Source organism: Anomaloglossus baeobatrachus, chromosome 6 (genome assembly GCF_048569485.1).
Source record: "Anomaloglossus baeobatrachus isolate aAnoBae1 chromosome 6, aAnoBae1.hap1, whole genome shotgun sequence".
Lineage (NCBI taxonomy): Eukaryota > Metazoa > Chordata > Amphibia > Anura > Aromobatidae > Anomaloglossus > Anomaloglossus baeobatrachus.
The window spans coordinates 261611542-261630047 of record NC_134358.1 but is presented as its reverse complement, the minus strand read 5'-3'; the positions used below and the strand labels follow the sequence as shown (position 1 = coordinate 261630047).

Here is an 18506-nt window from a genome sequence, read left to right as displayed (position 1 = left end):
GGAGGTCTTATTCTTGGAGAAACACGGTTGGGGGTAAGTTTACCCCCCCAAAAAGCAGACCCCCCCACTTCCCAGGAGACTCATACTCACCAGACCAGGACATCTGCGTGGTTCCAAGGTCCTCCTGTGATCTCCGGTCGGTGCTGCACGCCGTCCTCCCCTGCTGCTAGCTGACACGCTGAGACACACAGAAGATCCCAGACACACGCAGCAGATCACAGATATACGCAGCAGATCACAGATATACACAGCAGATCACACACAGACACAGCAGATCACAGATATACACAGCAGATCACACACAGCAGATCGCAGGCACACACAGCCGATCACAGATACACACAGCCGATCACAGATACACAGCCGATCGCAGATATACACAGCAGATCACACACAGCAGATCGCAGGCACACACAGCCGATCACAGATACACACAGCCGATCACAGATACACACACAGCAGATCGCAGATATACACAGCAGATCACACACAGCAGATCGCAGGCACGCACAGCCATCACAGATAGACACATCCGATCGCAGGCACACACAGCCGATCACAGATACACACATCCGATCGCAGGCACACACAGCCGATCACAGATACACACATGCGATCGCAGGCACACACAGCCGATCACAAATACACACAGCAGATCGCAGGCACGCACAGCCATCACAGATACACACATCCGATTGCAGGCACACACAGCCGATCACAGATACACACATCCGAACGCAGACACACACAGCCGATCACAGATGCACACATTCGAACGCAGACACACAGCCGATCACAGATACACACATCCGAACGCAGACACACACAGCCGATCGCAGAAAAACACAGCCGATCGCAGACACACACACAGCCGATTGCAGACACACACACACACACACACACATCACATCACATCCAGCACTTATGGCAGCAGGGAATGAGAGCAAGTCACGTGTCCGGCCGCAGGTCCTGTTCGTTGCACTGCACCGCACTGCCTCTCAGGATTCTCCCGGCAAGAAGAGATCGGTGTCACTGGATGAGGTGTGTATGCGATCCGATGTGTGTGCGATCCGATGTGTGTGTGTGTGTGTGTGTGTGTGATATGTTGTTTGCGTGTGAGCCGATGTTTGTGTGTGCGATCTGATTATGTGTGCGATCTGACTGTGTGTGCGATCCGATGTTTGTGTGTGAGATCTGGTGTGTGTGTGTGTGAGATCTGATTGTGTGTGTGTGTGTGTGTGTGTGTGTGTGAGAGCTGATGTGTGTGGGTGTGTGTGTGTGTGTGTGTGTGAGGGAGCTGATGTGTGCGGGGGTGTGATCACTGCAGGTCCTGCCGCTCAGTGTCGGCTGAGTGTAATTGCCGGGTGCCGCTGTGTATAATGAAGTGTCCTGCAGTATCTGTATCTTTTTTAGCTGCACGGACACATCATTATTGATCCGGGACTAGGGCTTATTTTCGGGGGAGGGCTTATATTTAAGCCTTTCTCCGAAAATGCTGAAAATCCCTACTAGGGCTTATTTTTGGGCGAGGTCTTATTTTAAAACACGGTAGATAGTTGAGGTTTTTAGGAGGCCATTAGGGACACTTCTGACCACTTTTTTTAATAGGTAATATTTAGTAAAATCACAAGCCTGAGGCTGCCCACTCTTTTCTGAAATAAAGAGGGTAGCCCCGGAAGGGTAATACGTACTTTTTAAGCATCATTAGTTTACCAACTGAGATGTTGCTAAGTATATGGAACCTCTGTAACGAATGGTGGTGCATCACTAGTGAATCCGAACTCAATGCTTCGTTCTATGTGACCCCCTAGGAAAGAGAAACTAAAAGAATGTCTCCTTTGGTAATTTACTCACCAGTATTTCAACCCCCATGATAACCATGATGAGAAATCCCAAGATTCCAAGTGGTGAAACAGTCATAAGATACATTCGAAATTCTTGGATTATCCAAAACCTAAATTCCAATATAAAAGGAGAATGACAAAGCAGTTCTGAGGCCAAAAGGTCTGCTTCATTTCAATAAAAAAAAAAAAAAAAAGAAAGAAATAGTATAAATAATGTGAGTGATAAAGAATAAGACATCAAGTACACGCAGCCAACTGATCGGTCACATTCTGAAAAAGACTGGAGTCACCTGTTCAGAGCTATACTTTTAGAAAAAGGTGAACAGATCTAGGAGATATATACCATCAAGTTAACAAACACCTATCTAATACAAGATGAATGAATCAATCTTTAGCAGCTATGTATTATTAATATGTTTAATCTGGAATAAAAGCAGTATCAAGAGGCCTGCAACTGCCGAAAAACATCGGCTGATCTAAGCAAAACTCACACCTTTGGGCTCATGCCATGAAGATGAAATTAGTTAATAAGTCTTAAGGAAAACTTATTCTACTCAAGTTGTTCATAATGTCTAAAAAACAAAACACCGATGGTGAAGTGGGAACAGAAATTCATAGAAAACTTGTTCAATTTGCTTTAAAGGGATTCTTGGGATGTTTAAAAAAAAATGTTGAGCTGGCATGTACATGAAATCTCAATTGAGGTATTATATTTAGACTGCTTGTTATAATTCACACAAAGTCTGAACATCCACAATGGTAGGAATTCACAATAATATCCTGATATATTTTCTCAACTGCAAAAGTTTGGCAATTAAAGGGATTAAAGGGAATCGGTCACCAGATTTTTGCTATGTAAGCTGAGGACAGCAAGCTGTAAGAGTTAAAAACAAAAAGTAACTGTGCTTCTCTTATCAGTGTGTGTGCTGTTATTTATGTGAGCTAAAGGTTTTATTACTCTGTGATTAACATTACAGGACTAGAAACTCACTTGCACCGCAGTCAGACACACACCCTGCTGTGATTAACATTGTACAGTCTATGCACAATCTACGCACAATCTACATTGAGAGTCTGCTGTATTCCTGAATCTAAAGTCTTTGACTGTTTCAGAATGGCTTCATCCAGTAATCTATGTGATACACCCTTGAATTTAGAATTTCCTTGCCTACATTATGTTGCTGTCAAAAGAGAAAAAACAAAAACCTGCTGACAGATTCCATTTAATTGCTTTTAAGCAATTTTTGGGAGAGGTGGGCTATTTGGGAAAATGCTAGTTTATTTTTATATTTTTAACAGCATTTACCACAGAATCAGAGTTTTATGGCTGCATAGATACCAAATGTTTATCTTCTTGGTTTTCAGGAAAGGAAAAAGGGGTAATTTAAACTTTTAGATTTTTTTGGCTGATTTTAACATTTTTTATTTTTTTGCACATTTTTTTGAGACTTTTTTTTTTTTTTAGCCCTCCTAGAGGACTGAATCTCTTTATCGTATGTACACCACAGCTAGTACCTGCACTGTATGGAGTGGGTTCAGCTTTGAGCAGATGATTGGAAAGAGCTAAAATATAGCAAAACAACTAAGCAACTGCAGGCTGCCATTTTTAAGCTCGGGGGGGACCAAATACCATGTGTCCTTCCCAGCCTGAGAGTGCCAGCCCTTAGATGTTGATTTTATCATGACTAGGTATCAAAATTGGAGAGGCAACTCATGGCAATTTTTTTAAAGGATTTATTTAAATAATATACATATATATATAATATATAAAAAGCCGCACATGGTCCCTTTTATTTTGATAGACAGCCAAGATAAGCACATGGGTATGTTCACACATTGCTTTTTTACTGATTTTTTTTCTGCCGCAAAATCTGCTTTCTTGGTAGTAAAAAAGCTGCTTCCAAAAAGCACGGTTTGCTTTGATTTTTTTTTCTACTTTTTTTGCTTTGTTTTTCGCTGTTTTTGGATTCTCATTGTTTTCAATGGTGAAAAAAAGCTGTGAAAACTCTGAAAGAATACACATGCTGCTTCTTTAAAAAATGCAGCAGTTTTCCATTTCAGTCAGGACAAAAGCATTTGTGTGTATAAGATTTCTGGAAACTCAGATTTAACTGGTACTTTAAAATCAGCTATTTATTTGCACAAAACTCATGAAAAAAAACTTGAAAAATGCAACTTGTGAACATAGCCTAATATTGCTCAGTAGAGCAGGCGGATGCATCAATGATTGACCGCCTTCAATATATAAGTGTGCATACAGCTGTCAACCACTTAAATAAAGCCGCCTACTCTTCTCCTAAAGTGCTGAATTAAAAATGAAAAGGATTACAAGGATATTTTCTTACAAACCCATATAACAATTGATTCAGCTCCTTCTGCTCTATAGCTTGCTGTCTACAGATGGCCCTGATGGCCAACAAGACAGGTCTCATTTCTGTTCAGTAAAACCAATGTATTTTTAATACAGCATTAATCGTGCGCTTCTATTGATCTGACAAATGCAAGTATGTAAACCATTACTAGAGATTGCCATTTAGACTGGACCTAGACGTGACCCGAATGTAACAGGGAAGCCTGAGCACCATAAGATGTTCATTCACCACATTACACACTGTTATTCTTGTGGCGCCCCTGACCTGGTCAGGCACCACTGAGTACTGCACCCATGCTGGGTAGAACATAGGTAATCCCAGAGGCTGACTAGGGTGTGGACACACACAGACACTTAGAACCAGGAACACACTCAGCTTAGAGGGGACCCCTGGGCGGACCCAGGGAGGGGGCGTGGCCCTCGCATCCCAGCTAGTGGTGGGTGTGGGACTGGAGACGGAGAGTTGTGCAGAGGCAGCGGAAGGAATAGGAGGCGAGGAGCCGCATCTGGAGGGCAGAGCAGAGGAGCAAGGCCCTGCCAGACACTGCACCAGTCAGTGGCTGCTGGTGGGGGAGAAAGGCTACCCAGTGGTGCCACCTGAAAACCACCTAGGGCAGTAGCAAGAGGTAACTGAGTAGGGGGACTGCCGGTAGTCCAAGCCCGAACGGGGAAAAAGGTCCCCAGAGCAGGGGCCCATTCAGTTGGCCTGCCAAACCTGCTGGTGAGGGCACTTTATGTGCCTCACCAACCACACAGAGTCCGCAGCTACAGCAACAACGAGGGGGCCCATAACGGGATCAGCGCTCCTGGGGTGTCACATCCTCTGGGACTAAAGGGTGCTTTACACGCTGCGATATCGCTAACGATATATCGTCGGGGTCATGTTGTTAGCGACGCACATCCACCGTCGTTTTTCGACATCGCAGCATGTGACACCAAGGATCGACGATCAACGATCGCAAAAATGTCAAAAAATCGTTGATCGTTGACACGTCGCTCCTTTTCATAATATCATTGGTGGGGCATGCCGCTGGTTGTTCGTTGTTCCTGCGGCATCACACATCGCTATGTGTGACACCGCAGGAATGACGAACATCTCCTTACCTGCGTCCACCGGCAATGAGGAAGGAAGAAGGTGGGCAGCATGTTCCGGCCGCTAATCTACGCCCCTCCTCTGCTATTGGACGGCTGCCGTGTGACGTCGCTGTAACGCCGCAGGAACCACCCCCTAAGAAAGGAGGCGGTTCACCGGCCACAGCGACGTTGCAGGGAAGGTAAGTCCGTGTGACGGGTGTAAGCGATGTTGTGCGCCACGGCCAGCCATTTGCCCGTGACGCTCAACCGACGGGGGCGGGTACGCTCGCTAGCAATCTCGGTACCGATATCGCAGCGTGTAAAGTGCCCTTAAGTCCCATCATTTAACTTATGTTATTGTGTCTAAACCGGTATTCTGAGGTCCTATCATATATTACACCTAAGGAAAGGATTCCCTTATAGTGAACTTTAGCTCCTATGTTCAGGGACTGCATTATCAGCAATTCTTTTGTGTACTATATCGCTATCACAGAAGCTTGTAGATGGCCATTCTACATTAATAGACTGTGATTACTAGGAAACTATATTTTAATGGCACTGAGGATATCAAGATAAAGGAATTTTATATTCTTTTGCAAGACACTTTAATAAATGCAATTTACGTCTCATTATGTACTTGTGTGTCTATGCTGGGGTCCACATGTGTATATATATATATATTACATGTGTTGGAATTGGGTGTGTATATACTATATGTTCACTGTGAAAGCGTTACAAAAATCTGCCTAGTAGCGAAAGCCGCCGCTGCCTTGTATACCAATTGTGTATATATACAGTATATATATATATGTATATACACACACACACACACACACACACACACACACACACGCACACACACGCGCGCACACACACGCGCACACACACACACACATACTCACAGACAGCAGCAACAAAAAGTTTGATTACTTCTGTCTGGTTGTTGTCAAGCAACTTTCCTGGTGATGAATTGAAAATGCATGAATTTGTCATCATGCAAAACCTTCATTTTAACCAAAATACTTTTGAATATAGGTATGGTCATTTAACCCCTTAACGACCAGCCGATTTTGCGCTTTCCGGATATTTTTGCCTTCCTCCAAGACTTTTTTATTTTTCAGTCAATCTGGTCATGTGAAGGCTTGTTTTTTTCAGAACAAGCTGTACTTTTAAATGAAACCAAGAGCTTTACCATATAGTGTTCTGGAAAATGGCAAAATAATTCCAAATATGGGAAAAATTGTAAAAAAAAAAGTGTGATTTCACTATTGTTTGAGATATTTTATTCACTCTGTTCACTATATGGTAAAACTGATTTGTCTGTGTGCAGCCTGAGGTCAATGCGAGTTCATAGGTACTAAACATGAATAGGTTTACTTTTAGCTAAAGGGTTCAAAGAAATTAAACGTTTGAACAAAAAAAGTGGCGTACATTTTGCGACATTTTCCATGACCTGTAGCATTTTAATTTTTCGGGATCTATGGCTCAGTGACTGCTTATTTTTTGCATCTCGGGCTGACATTTTTAATGGTATGGTCTTCCATATATTATAATGCACCCCATAATTCTCCATAATATAATGTACCCAATAGTTCTCCATATCATATAATGGACTCCATAGTCCAATGCACCCCCCACAAACCTTCATATGGTATAATGCAACCCATACTGCTCCTTATAGTATAATGCACATTCAGAGTTCTCCATATAGTATTATGTCCACAATAGTATTACAATCATATGAAAAAGTTTGGGCACCCCAATTAATGTTAACCTTTTTTCTTTATAACAATTTGGGTTTTTGCAACAGCTATTTCAGTTCCATATATCTAATAACTGATGGGCTGAGTAATATTTCTGGATTGAAATGAGGTTTATTGTACTAACAGAAAATGTGCAATCCGCATTTAAACAAAATTTGACCGGTGCAAAAGTATCGGCACCCTTATCAATTTCTTGATTTGAACACTCCTAACTACTTTTTACTGACTTACTAAAGCACTAAATTGGTTTTGTAACCTCATTGAGCTTTGAACTTCATAGGCAGGTGTATCCAATCATGAGAAAAGGTATTTAAGGTGGCCACTTGGAAGTAGTTCTCCTATTTGAATCTCCTATGAAGAGTGGCTTCATGGGCTCCTCAAAACAACTCTCAAATGATCTGAAAACAAAGATTATTCAACATAGTTGTTCAGGGGAAGGATACAAAAAATTGTCTCAGAGATTTAAACTGTCAGTTTCCACTGTGAGGAACATCGTAAGGAAATGGAAGAACACAGGTACAGTTCTTGTTAAGCCCAGAAGTGGCAGGCCAAGAAAAATATCAGAAAGGCAGAGAAGAAGAATGGTGAGAACAGTCAAGGACAATCCACAGACCACCTCCAAAGACCTGCAGCTTCATCTTGCTGCAATGTGCATCGGTCAACAATACAGCGCACGTTGCACAAGGAGAAGCTGTATAGGAGAGTGATGCAAAAGAAGCCGTTTATGCAAGCACGTCACAGTCGCCTGAGGTATGCAAAAGCACATTTGGACAAGCCAGTTCCCTTTTGGAAGAAGGTCCTGTGGACTGATGAAACAAAGATTGAGTTGTTTGGTCATACAAAAAGGCGTTATGCATGGAGGCAAAAAAACACGGCATTCCAAGAAAAGCACTTGCTACCCACAGTAAAATTTGGTGGAGGTTCCATCATGCATTGGGCCTGTGTGGCCAATGCCAGCACCGGGAATCTTGTTAAAGTTGAGGGTTGCATGGATTCAACTCACTATCAGCAGATTCTTGACAATAATGTGCAAGAATCAGTGACGAAGTTGAAGTTACGCAGGGGATGGATATTTCAGCAAGACAATGATCCAAAACACCGCTCCAAATCTACTCAGGCATTCATGCAGAGGAACAATTACAATGTTCTGGAATGGCCATCCCTGTCCCCAGACCTGAATATCATCTGTGGGATGATTTGAAGCGTGCTGTCCATGCTCGGCGACCATCAAACGTAACTGAACTGGAATTGTTTTGTAAACAGGAATGGTCAAATATACCTTCATCCAGGATTCAGGAACTCATTAAAAGCTACAGGAAGCGACTAGAGGCTGTTATTTTTGCAAAAGGAGGATCTACAAAATATGAATGTCCCTTTTATGTTGAGGTGCCCATACTTTTGCACCGGTCAAATTTTGTTTAAATGCGGATTGCACATTTTCTGTTAGTACAATAAACCTCATTTCAATCCAGAAATATTACTCAGTCCATCAATTATTAGATATATGAAACTGAAATAGCTGTTGCAAAAACCCAAATTGTTATAAAGAAAAAAGGTTAACATTAATAGGGGTGCCCAAACTTTTTCACGTGACTGTATGTCAACAATAGTGTATTCACTGATTTAAATAAAAAAAAAAAAAAAAATTAAAAAAATGTACTTACCTCTCCTTGTTCCACCATTGCCCTGCTCAGTGGTGAGCATTCAGTAGCACTGTCTTAACTGCTCTGCACAGTAGGCGCGATGATGTGATTTCATGTTATGATGAAAGACACTATCTCTGAAACGCGTTGACTGAATAAATATAACATTCCTACACTGTTTCTGGCCTTGTTACGGCAGCGTGGCTTTAACTAATTTTTCTCCAGTAGTACATTGCTTATTACTTGTGGGGCTGCAGCAGCCGTTTAACATGTCTGACACAGTTTCTTTTTTCCAGTTTTATTCGCACTACGCTGAGCTGCCAGAGCTTTAGACACGAAGGAAAAATAATGAAGGAGGAAGTGAACCACTCCCTCTTTCATCATTGCTTTCAACTGCATCAGCGATGCCGATATAGTTGAATGTGTGATGATCGACAATGAAGGTCTGGTGCTGCCACTGGACCCACCAAGTCATGAGCTTGATAGCAGCCATGTGGTCTGTCATCATTTGCGGTATGCTACTGTGCAGAGGCAAAGGATTGAAAAGAATGAGTATTTTTTTAATTGTTGGATATTACTAAAAAGCTCTATTTGAAGAAATACGTTTGGTTGAAATAAATGCTTATTAGAAATTTTCTACCCTTCTAATATACTAGAACTGGCTAATTTTTAGACAGTGTAAAATTTGATTGGACAGTCTTAAAAATACACCAAAATGATCACATATAGTGCCTTGCAAAAGTATTCGGCCCCATTGATTTTTTCAACCTTTTCCCACATTTCAGGCTTCAAACAAAAAGAAAAAAATGTAAATTTTATGATGAAGAATAAACAACAAGTGGGACCCAATTGTGAAGTTGAACAAAATGTATTGCTTATTTTAAACTTTTGAAAAAAACAAACAAACTGAAAATTGGGGCGTGCAATATTATTCGTCCCCTTTACTTTCAGTGCAGCAAACTCACTCCAGAAGTTCATTGAGAATCTCTGAATGATCCAATGTTGTCTTAAATGACTGATGATGAAAAATAGAAGCCACTTGCGTGTAATCAAGTCTGTGTATAAATGCACCAGCTCTGTGTTCTGTTTAGAGCACATAAAGCATCATGAAGGCCAAGGAACACCACAGGCAGGTCCGTGATACTGTTGTAAAGACGTTTAAAGCCGGATTTGGTTACAAAAAGATTTCCAAAACTTTAAACATCCCAAGAAGCACTGTGCAAGTGATCATATTGAAATGGAAGGATTATCACACCACTGCAAATCTACCAAGACCCGGCTATCGCTCAAAACTTTCATCTCAAACAAGGAGAAGACTGATCAGAGATGCTGCCAAGAGGCCCATGATCACTCTGGATGAACTGCAGAGATCTACAGCTGAGGTGGGAGAGTCTGTCCATAGGACAACAATCAGCTGTACACTGCACAAATCTGGCCTTTATGGAAGAGTGGCAAGAAGAAAGCCATTTCTCAAAGATATCCATAAAAAGTGTTGTCTAAAGTTTGCCACAAGCCACCTGGGAGACACACCAAACATGTGGAAGAAGGTGCTCTGGTCAGATAAAACCAAAATCAAACTTTTTGGGCACAATACCAACCGATATGTTTGGCATAAAAGCAACATAGCTCATCACCCTGAACACACCATCCCCACTGTCAAACATGGTGGTGGCAGCATCATGGTTTGGGCCTGCTCTTCTTCAGCAGAGACAGGGAAGATGGTTAAAATTGATGCGAAGATGGGTGGAGCAAAATACAGGACCATTCTTGAAGAAAACCTGTTGGAATCTGCAAAAGACCTGAACTGGGAGGGAGATTTGTCTTCCAACAAGACAATGATCCCAAACATAAAACAAAATCTACAATGGAATGATTCACAAATAAACATATCCAGGTGTTAGAATGGCCAAGTCAAAGTCCAGACCTGAATCCAATCGAGAATCTGTGGAAAGAGCTGAAAACTGGTGTTCACAAACGCTCTCCATCCAACCTCACTCAGTTCGAGATGTTTGCAAAGGAAAAATGAGCAAGAATTTCTGTCTTTCGATATGCAAAACTGATAGAGACATACCCCGAGCGACTTGCAGCAGTAATCGCAGCAAAAGATGACGCTACAAAGTATTAACTTAAAGGGGACGAATAATATTGCACGCCCCCCTTTCCAGTTATTTATTTTTTTTTAAAAGTTTAAAATAAGCAATAAATTTCGTTCAATTTCTGAATTGTGTCCCACTTGTTGATTCTTCGCCATAAAATTAAATATTTTATCTTTATGTTTGAAGCCTGAAATGTGGGAAAAGGTTGTAAAAAATCAAGGGGGCCGAATACTTTCGCAAGGCACTGTAGGTTCATGTCAGATGGTGAAGCTTTGGATTGTTTATTTATGAAAAGCATGCATCATACAAGAATTCAGCTGCATTTAGCATAGCAAAACTAATAGGGCTCCCTGGTGGTGGCCTTGTTGACTATATACATAGTGTCAACTAAGTCCCCTATCTTATTTATATAAACTACTAGCTGTAGTACCCGGGCGTTGCCCGGGATAGAACTGTCTGTCTCCCATCTTCGTCTGTTTGTGTCTGTCTGTGTCTGTCTGTCTGTGTCTGTTTGTCTGTCTGTGTCTGTTTGTCTGTCTGTGTCTGTTTGTCTGTCTGTGTCTGTTTGTCTGTCTGTGTCTGTGTCTGTTTGTCTGTCTGTGTCTGTGTCTGTTTGTCTGTCTGTGTCTGTTTGTCTGTCTGTGTCTGTTTGTCTGTCTGTGTCTGTCTGTCTGTCTGTCTGTGTCTGTTTGTCTGTCTGTCTCTGTCTGTTTGTCTGTCTCTGTCTGTTTGTCTGTCTGTCTCTGTCTGTTTGTCTGTCTGTGTCTGTTTGTTTGTCTGTCTGTCTGTGTCTGTTTGTCTGTCTGTCTCTGTCTGTTTGTCTGTCTCTGTCTGTTTGTCTGTCTGTCTCTGTCTGTTTGTCTGTCTCTGTCTGTTTGTCTGTCTCTGTCTGTTTGTCTCTGTGTGTCTGTCTCTGTCTGTGTGTCTGTCTCTGTCTGTGTGTCTGTCTCTGTCTGTGTGTCTGTCTCTGTCTGTGTGTCTGTCTCTGTCTGTGTGTCTGTCTCTGTCTGTGTGTCTGTCTCTGTCTGTGTGTCTGTCTCTGTCTGTGTGTCTGTCTCTGTCTGTGTGTCTGTCTCTGTCTGTGTGTCTGTCTCTGTCTGTGTGTCTGTCTCTGTCTGTGTGTCTGTCTCTGTCTGTGTGTCTGTCTCTGTCTGTGTGTCTGTCTCTGTCTGTGTGTCTGTCTCTGTCTGTGTGTCTGTCTCTGTCTGTGTGTCTGTCTCTGTCTGTGTGTCTGTCTCTGTCTGTGTGTCTGTCTCTGTCTGTGTGTCTGTCTCTGTCTGTGTGTCTGTCTCTGTCTGTATGTCTGTCTCTGTCTGTATGTCTGTCTCTGTCTGTATGTCTGTCTCTGTCTGTATGTCTGTCTCTGTCTGTATGTCTGTCTCTGTCTGTATGTCTGTCTCTGTCTGTATGTCTGTCTCTGTCTGTATGTCTGTCTCTGTCTGTATGTCTGTCTCTGTCTGTATGTCTGTCTCTGTCTGTATGTCTGTCTCTGTCTGTGGGTCTGTCTCTGTCTGTGGGTCTGTCTCTGTCTGTGGGTCTGTCTCTGTCTGTGGGTCTGTCTCTGTCTGTGGGTCTGTCTCTGTCTGTGGGTCTGTCTCTGTCTGTGGGTCTGTCTCTGTCTGTGGGTCTGTCTCTGTCTGTGGGTCTCTGTCTGTGGGTCTGTCTCTGTCTGTGGGTCTGTCCCTGTCTGTGGGTCTGTCCCTGTCTGTGGGTCTGTCCCTGTCTGTGGGTCTGTCCCTGTCTGTGGGTCTGTCCCTGTCTGTGGGTCTGTCTCTGTCTGTGGGTCTGTCTCTGTCTATATGTCTGTCTGTCTCTGTATGTCTGTCTCTGTCTGTCTGTCTCTTTCTGTCTGTCTCTTTCTGTCTGTGTCTGTCTCTCTGTCTGTCGGTGTCCCTTTCTCTGTCTGTCTGTCTATCCATGTGTGTATTTTTCTATCCATGTCTGCCTGCCTGTGTCTCTCTGTCTGTCTCTCTCTATCTCTGGGTCAGTCTCTCTTTATCTCGGTGTCTGTCAGTCTCTTTCCCCGTCTGCCTCTTTCCCCGTCTGCCTCTTTCCCCGTCTGCCTCTTTCCCCGCCTGCCTCTTTCCCCGCCTGCCTCTTTCCCCGCCTGCCTCTTTCCCCGCCTGCCTCTTTCCCCGCCTGCCTCTTTCCCCGCCTGCCTCTTTCCCCGTCTGTCTCTTTCCCCATCTCTTTCCTTGTCTCGGTCTCTTTCCCTGTTTTTATCTCTTTCCCCGTCTCTATCCTTGTCTCTTTCCCTGTCTGTCTGTGTCTTTCCCCATCTGCCTTTTTCAGTGTCTGTCTCTGTCACTTTCCCAGTCTGTCTCTTTCCCTGTTTTTGTCTCTTTCCCTGTCTCTTTCCTTGTCTGTTTCCCTGCCTCTTTCCCAGTCTGTCTGTATCTGTCTGACTCTCTCTGTCTCTTTGACTGGCTGTCCGTCCTCTCTTTCCCTGTCTCCATCTCTCTGTCTGTCTGTCTCTCTTTATCAGTCTCCCCACTGACATCTTATTACCTCACACATAAGCTTCTTATACTAACAGTTTATTTTGTTCCTATAGCAACCATTGACAGTTGCTATTAATAGCCTGTAGCTCCCACCTCCATTCAGTTTAATGGAGGCAGGATTTTTTGGAGAGTAACTGTAAAGCACGGGGTTAAATTTTCCCGTCCAAACATAGTCTATGATGTTCCCTGAGTCACATAACGTGTCTGTGCAAAATTTCGTGATTGTAAATGCAACGGCGCAGATTCCTTTAGCGGACATACATACATACAGTTAGGTCCAGAAATATTTGGACAGTGACACAATTTTCGCGAGTTGGGCTCTGCATGCCACCACATTGGATTTGAAATGAAACCTCTACAACAGAATTCAAGTGCAGATTGTAACGTTTAATTTGAAGGTTTGAACAAAAATATCTGATAGAAATTGTAGGAATTGTACACATTTCTTTACAAACACTCCACATTTTAGGAGGTCAAAAGTAATTGGACAAATAAACCAAATCCAAACAAAATATTTTTATTTTCAATATTTTGTTGCGAATCCTTTGGGGGCAATCACTGCCTTAAGTCTGGAACCCATGGACATCACCAAACGCTGGGTTTCCTCCTTCTTAATGCTTTGCCAGGCCTTTACAGCCGCAGCCTTCAGGTCTTGCTTGTTTGTGGGTCTTTCCGTCTTAAGTCTGGATTTGAGCAAGTGAAATGCATGCTCAATTGGGTTAAGATCTGGTGATTGACTTGGCCATTGCAGAATGTTCCACTTTTTTGCACTCATGAACTCCTGGGTAGCTTTGGCTGTATGCTTGGGGTCATTGTCCATCTGTACTATGAAGCGCCGTCCGATCAACTTTGCGGCATTTGGCTGAATCTGGGCTGAAAGTATATCCCGGTACACTTCAGAATTCATCCGGCTACTCTTGTCTGCTGTTATGTCATCAATAAACACAAGTGACCCAGTGCCATTGAAAGCCATGCATGCCCATGCCATCACGTTGCCTCCACCATGTTTTACAGAGGATGTGGTGTGCCTTGGATCATGTGCCGTTCCTTTTCTTCTCCAAACTTTTTTCTTCCCATCATTCTGGTACAGGTTGATCTTTGTCTCATCTGTCCATAGAATACTTTTCCAGAACTGAGCTGGCTTCATGAGGTGTTTTTCAGCAAATTTAACTATGGCCTGTCTATTTTTGGAATTGATGAATGGTTTGCATCTAGATGTGAACCCTTTGTATTTACTTTCATGGAGTCTTCTCTTTACTGTTGACTTAGAGACAGATACACCTACTTCACTGAGAGTGTTCTGGACTTCAGTTGATGTTGTGAACGGGTTCTTCTTCACCAAAGAAAGTATGCGGCGATCATCCACCACTGTTGTCATCCGTGGACGCCCATGCCTTTTTGAGTTCCCAAGCTCACCAGTCAATTCCTTTTTTCTCAGAATGTACCCGACTGTTGAATTTGCTACTCCAAGCATGTCTGCTATCTCTCTGATGGATTTTTTCTTTTTTTTCAGCCTCAGGATGTTCTGCTTCACCTCAATTGAGAGTTCCTTAGACCGCATGTTGTCTGGTCACAGCAACAGCTTCCAAATACAAAACCACACACCGGTAATCAACCCCAGACCTTTTAACTACTTCATTGATTACAGGTTAACGAGGGAGATGCCTTCAGAGTTAATTGCAGCCCTTAGAGTCCCTTGTCCAATTACTTTTGGTCCCTTTAAAAAGAGGAAGCTATGCATTACAGAGCTATGATTCCTAAACCCTTTCTCCGATTTGGATGTGAAAACTCTTATATTGCAGCTGGGAGTGTGCACTTTCAGCCCATATTATATATATAATTGTATTTCTGAACATGTTTTTGTAAACAGCTAAAATAAAACATGTGTCACTGTCCAAATATTTCTGGCCCTGACTGTACATACAAATATACAGTACAGACCAAAAGTTTGGATTACACCTTCTCATTCAAAGAGTTTTCTTTATTTTCATGACTCTAAAAATTGTAGATTCACGTTGAAGGCATCAAAACTATGAATTAACACATGTGGAATGAAATACTTAATAAAAAAGAGTGAAACAACTGAAAAAAGAGAATTTTGTTACTTACCGTAAATTCTTTTTCTTATAGTTCCGTATTGGGAGACCCAGACCATGGGTGTTTAGCTTCTGCCTACGGAGGACACACAAAGTACTACACTTAAAAGTGTAGCTCCTCCCTCTGAGCTTATACACCCCCTGGTAGCCAGTCCTAGCCAGTTTAGTGCAAAAGCTGAAGGAGAATAGCCACCCACAAGTAGAACCGAGTAAGAACCGGAACAACCGGAGACTCTGTCCACGACAACAGCCGGTGATAACACACGGAACAAGAAAATTGCCAACAGGCAACAGGGAGGGTGCTGGGTCTCCCAATACGGAACTATAAGAAAAAGAATTTACGGTAAGTAACAAAATTCTCTTTTTCTTTATCGTTCCTTTGGGAGACCCAGACCATGGGACGTTCCAAAGCTGTCCCTGGGTGGGAATAAACAGAAAAAACTAAGAAGTAGGCGGAGCCTAATTTCACAAGTGGGCGACAGCCACCTGAAGGATGCGTCTGCCCAAGCTCGCATCTGCCGAAGCATGAGCATGCACTTGGTAGTGCTTCGAAAAGGTATGCAGGCTAGTCCAAGTGGCAGCCTGACAGACTTGTTGAGCCGTAGCCTGGTGCCTAAAAGCCCAAGAGGCACAGACAGCTCTGGTCGAGTGTGCTTTGATCCCCGGCGGGGGAGGCACCTGAGTACTCTGGTAGGCGTCCGAAATGGTCGATCTAATCCAACGGGCCAAGGTCGGCTTAGAAGCAGAGAGACCCTTGCGCCGCCCTGTGGTTAGCACAAAAGGAGAGGTGCACCGCCTAAGCGCAGCGGTGCGAGACACATAAATCCGGAGAGCACGCACCAGATCTAGAGTATGCAGCGCTTTCTCAAAGCGATGAACAGGGATCTAAGGGCCGCCGATAAGGCGGAATGATGTGAGACGCACCTTGCATGAAGGTGCGGGCCTGTGCCAGCCGGGCAAGACGCCGCTGGAACAGCACTGATAGAGCTGAGACTTGTCCCTTGAGAGAGTTGAGGGACAGTCCTAGCTGCAGACCGGACTGTAAAAAAGACAGAAGGGTCGGCAACGAGAATGGCCAAGGAGAATGGCCGGAAGAGCGACACCAGGACAGGAAAATTTTCCAAGTCCTGTGATAGATCTTGACGGAGGAAGACTTACGGGCCCGAGTCATAGTGGAGATGACTTCAGGAGGAATACCAGAAGCCGTCAAAATCCAGGACTCAAGAGCCACGCCGTCAATTTGAGTGCCGCAGAATTCGGGCGGAAAAACGGACCTTGCGAGAGCAGGTCTAGACGGTCCGGAAGATGCCACGGCATCTCCACGGACAGTTGGAGCAGGTCCGAATACCAAGCTCGCCTGGGCTAGTCCGGTGCAATGAGGATGACTCGACGGCCCTCCAATCTGATCTTGCGCAGGACTCTGGGCAAGAGAGCTAGAGGGGGAAACACATAGGACAGACGAAACTGGGATTAGTCTTGAACCAGAGCGTCCGCGGCGAAGGCCTGAGGATCGTGGGAGCGAGCCACGTAAACCGGAACCTTGTAGTTGTGACGGGATGCCATTAGGTCCACGTCCGGAGTGCCCCACTTGCGGCAGATTGACTGAAACACTGCCGGGTGCAGGGACAACTCGCCACCGTCCACGGATTGACGGCTGAGATAATCTGCCTCCCAGTTTTCTACACCAGGGATGTGGACTGCGGATATGGTGGACTTGGAGTCCTCCGCCTATTGAAGAATGCGTTGGACCTCCAACATTGCCAGGCGGCTGCGTGTCCCGCCTTGGTGATTGATGTAGGCAACCGCTGTCGCGTTGTCTGACTGGACTCAAATGTGCTTGCCCGCCAACAGGTGGTGAAAGGCTAGGAGAGCTAGAAGCACAGCTCTGGTTTCCAGCACATTGATTGAAAGGGCTGACTCGGACGGAGTCCAAGTGCCCTGTGCTCTGTGGAGGAGATGTACCGCTCCCCAGCCGGATAGGCTGGCATCCGTGTTGAGAATCACCCAGGACGGAGTCAGGAAGGAGCGCCCTTGGGACAGGGAGAGGGGTCGAAGCCACCACTGAAGAGAGCTCCTGGTCCGTGGCGACAGAGCCACTAACCTCTGTAAGGAGGAAGGCCGCTTGTCCCAACAGCGGAGAATGTCCAGCTGCAGAGGACGCAGATGGAACTGGGCAAAGGGAACCGCCTCCATGGAGGCCACCATTTGACCCAGCACCTACATCAGGCGCCTGAGGGAATAACGGCGGGGCCTCAGGAGAGAGCGCACCGCTAGCCGGAGAGACTGCTGTTTGATTAAGGGCAACTTCACAAGTGCCAGCAAAGTCTCGAACTGCATCCCTAGGTACGTGAGACTCTGGGTCGGAGTCAGAGTGGATTTGGAAAGATTGACAATCCACCCGAATTGGGCTAGGGTGGCGAGAGTGAGCGAAACACTCCGCTGACAGTCTACGCTGGATGTACCCTTGACCAGAAGGTCGTCCAGATAAGGAAGCACTGCTAACCCCTGGAGGTGCAGGACCGCAATCACTGCCGCCATGACCTTGGTGAATACCCGAGGGGCCGTGGCTAACCTGAAGGGGAGAGCCACGAATTGGAAATGATCCTCTCCTATCGCAAAACGTAACCAACGCTGATGTGACACTGCGATTGGCACATGAAGATAGGCATCTCTGATGTCGATGGACGCCAGGAACTCCCCTTGGGTCATAGAGCCAATGACTGATCGCAGAGACTCCATGCGAAAATGCCGCACCCGGACATGCTTGTTGAGAAGCTTGAGATCCAGGATGGGCCGGAATGTACCGTCCTTTTTTGGAACTAGGAAGAGATTTGAGTAAAAACCTCTGAACCGTTCCTGAGCGGGAACTGGGACAATCACTCAGTTTGCCTGCAAGGACGCCACGGCCTGCGAGAAGGTGGCGGCCTTGGAGCAGGGGGGAGTTGAGAGAAAAAATCTGTTTGGAGGGCTGGAAGAGAATTCTATCCTGTAGCCGTGAGATATGATGTCTCTCACCCACTGATCGGAGACTTGCTTTAACCAAGCGTCGCCAAAGTGGGAGAGCCTGCCACCGACTAAGGACGTGGCTGGAGCGGGCCGAGAGTCATGAGGAAGCTGC

At 44.7% G+C, this 18506-nt stretch overlaps 1 protein-coding gene across 3 annotated transcripts in view; it reads right to left on the bottom strand.

Moving 5' to 3' along the window:
* Positions 1 to 18506, bottom strand: part of PIGN (phosphatidylinositol glycan anchor biosynthesis class N) — a 478983-nt gene that overhangs the window by 180829 nt on the left and 279648 nt on the right. For 2 of the 3 annotated variants that reach the window (XM_075314844.1, XM_075314845.1), the window contains exon 16: positions 1855 to 1954. The exons of the other annotated variant lie outside the window; for it this stretch is intronic. In XM_075314844.1, coding sequence (XP_075170959.1) covers positions 1855 to 1954 — 100 coding nt within the window. The remainder of the gene's footprint in view (positions 1 to 1854; positions 1955 to 18506) is intronic. 3 annotated transcript variants of the gene reach the window in all.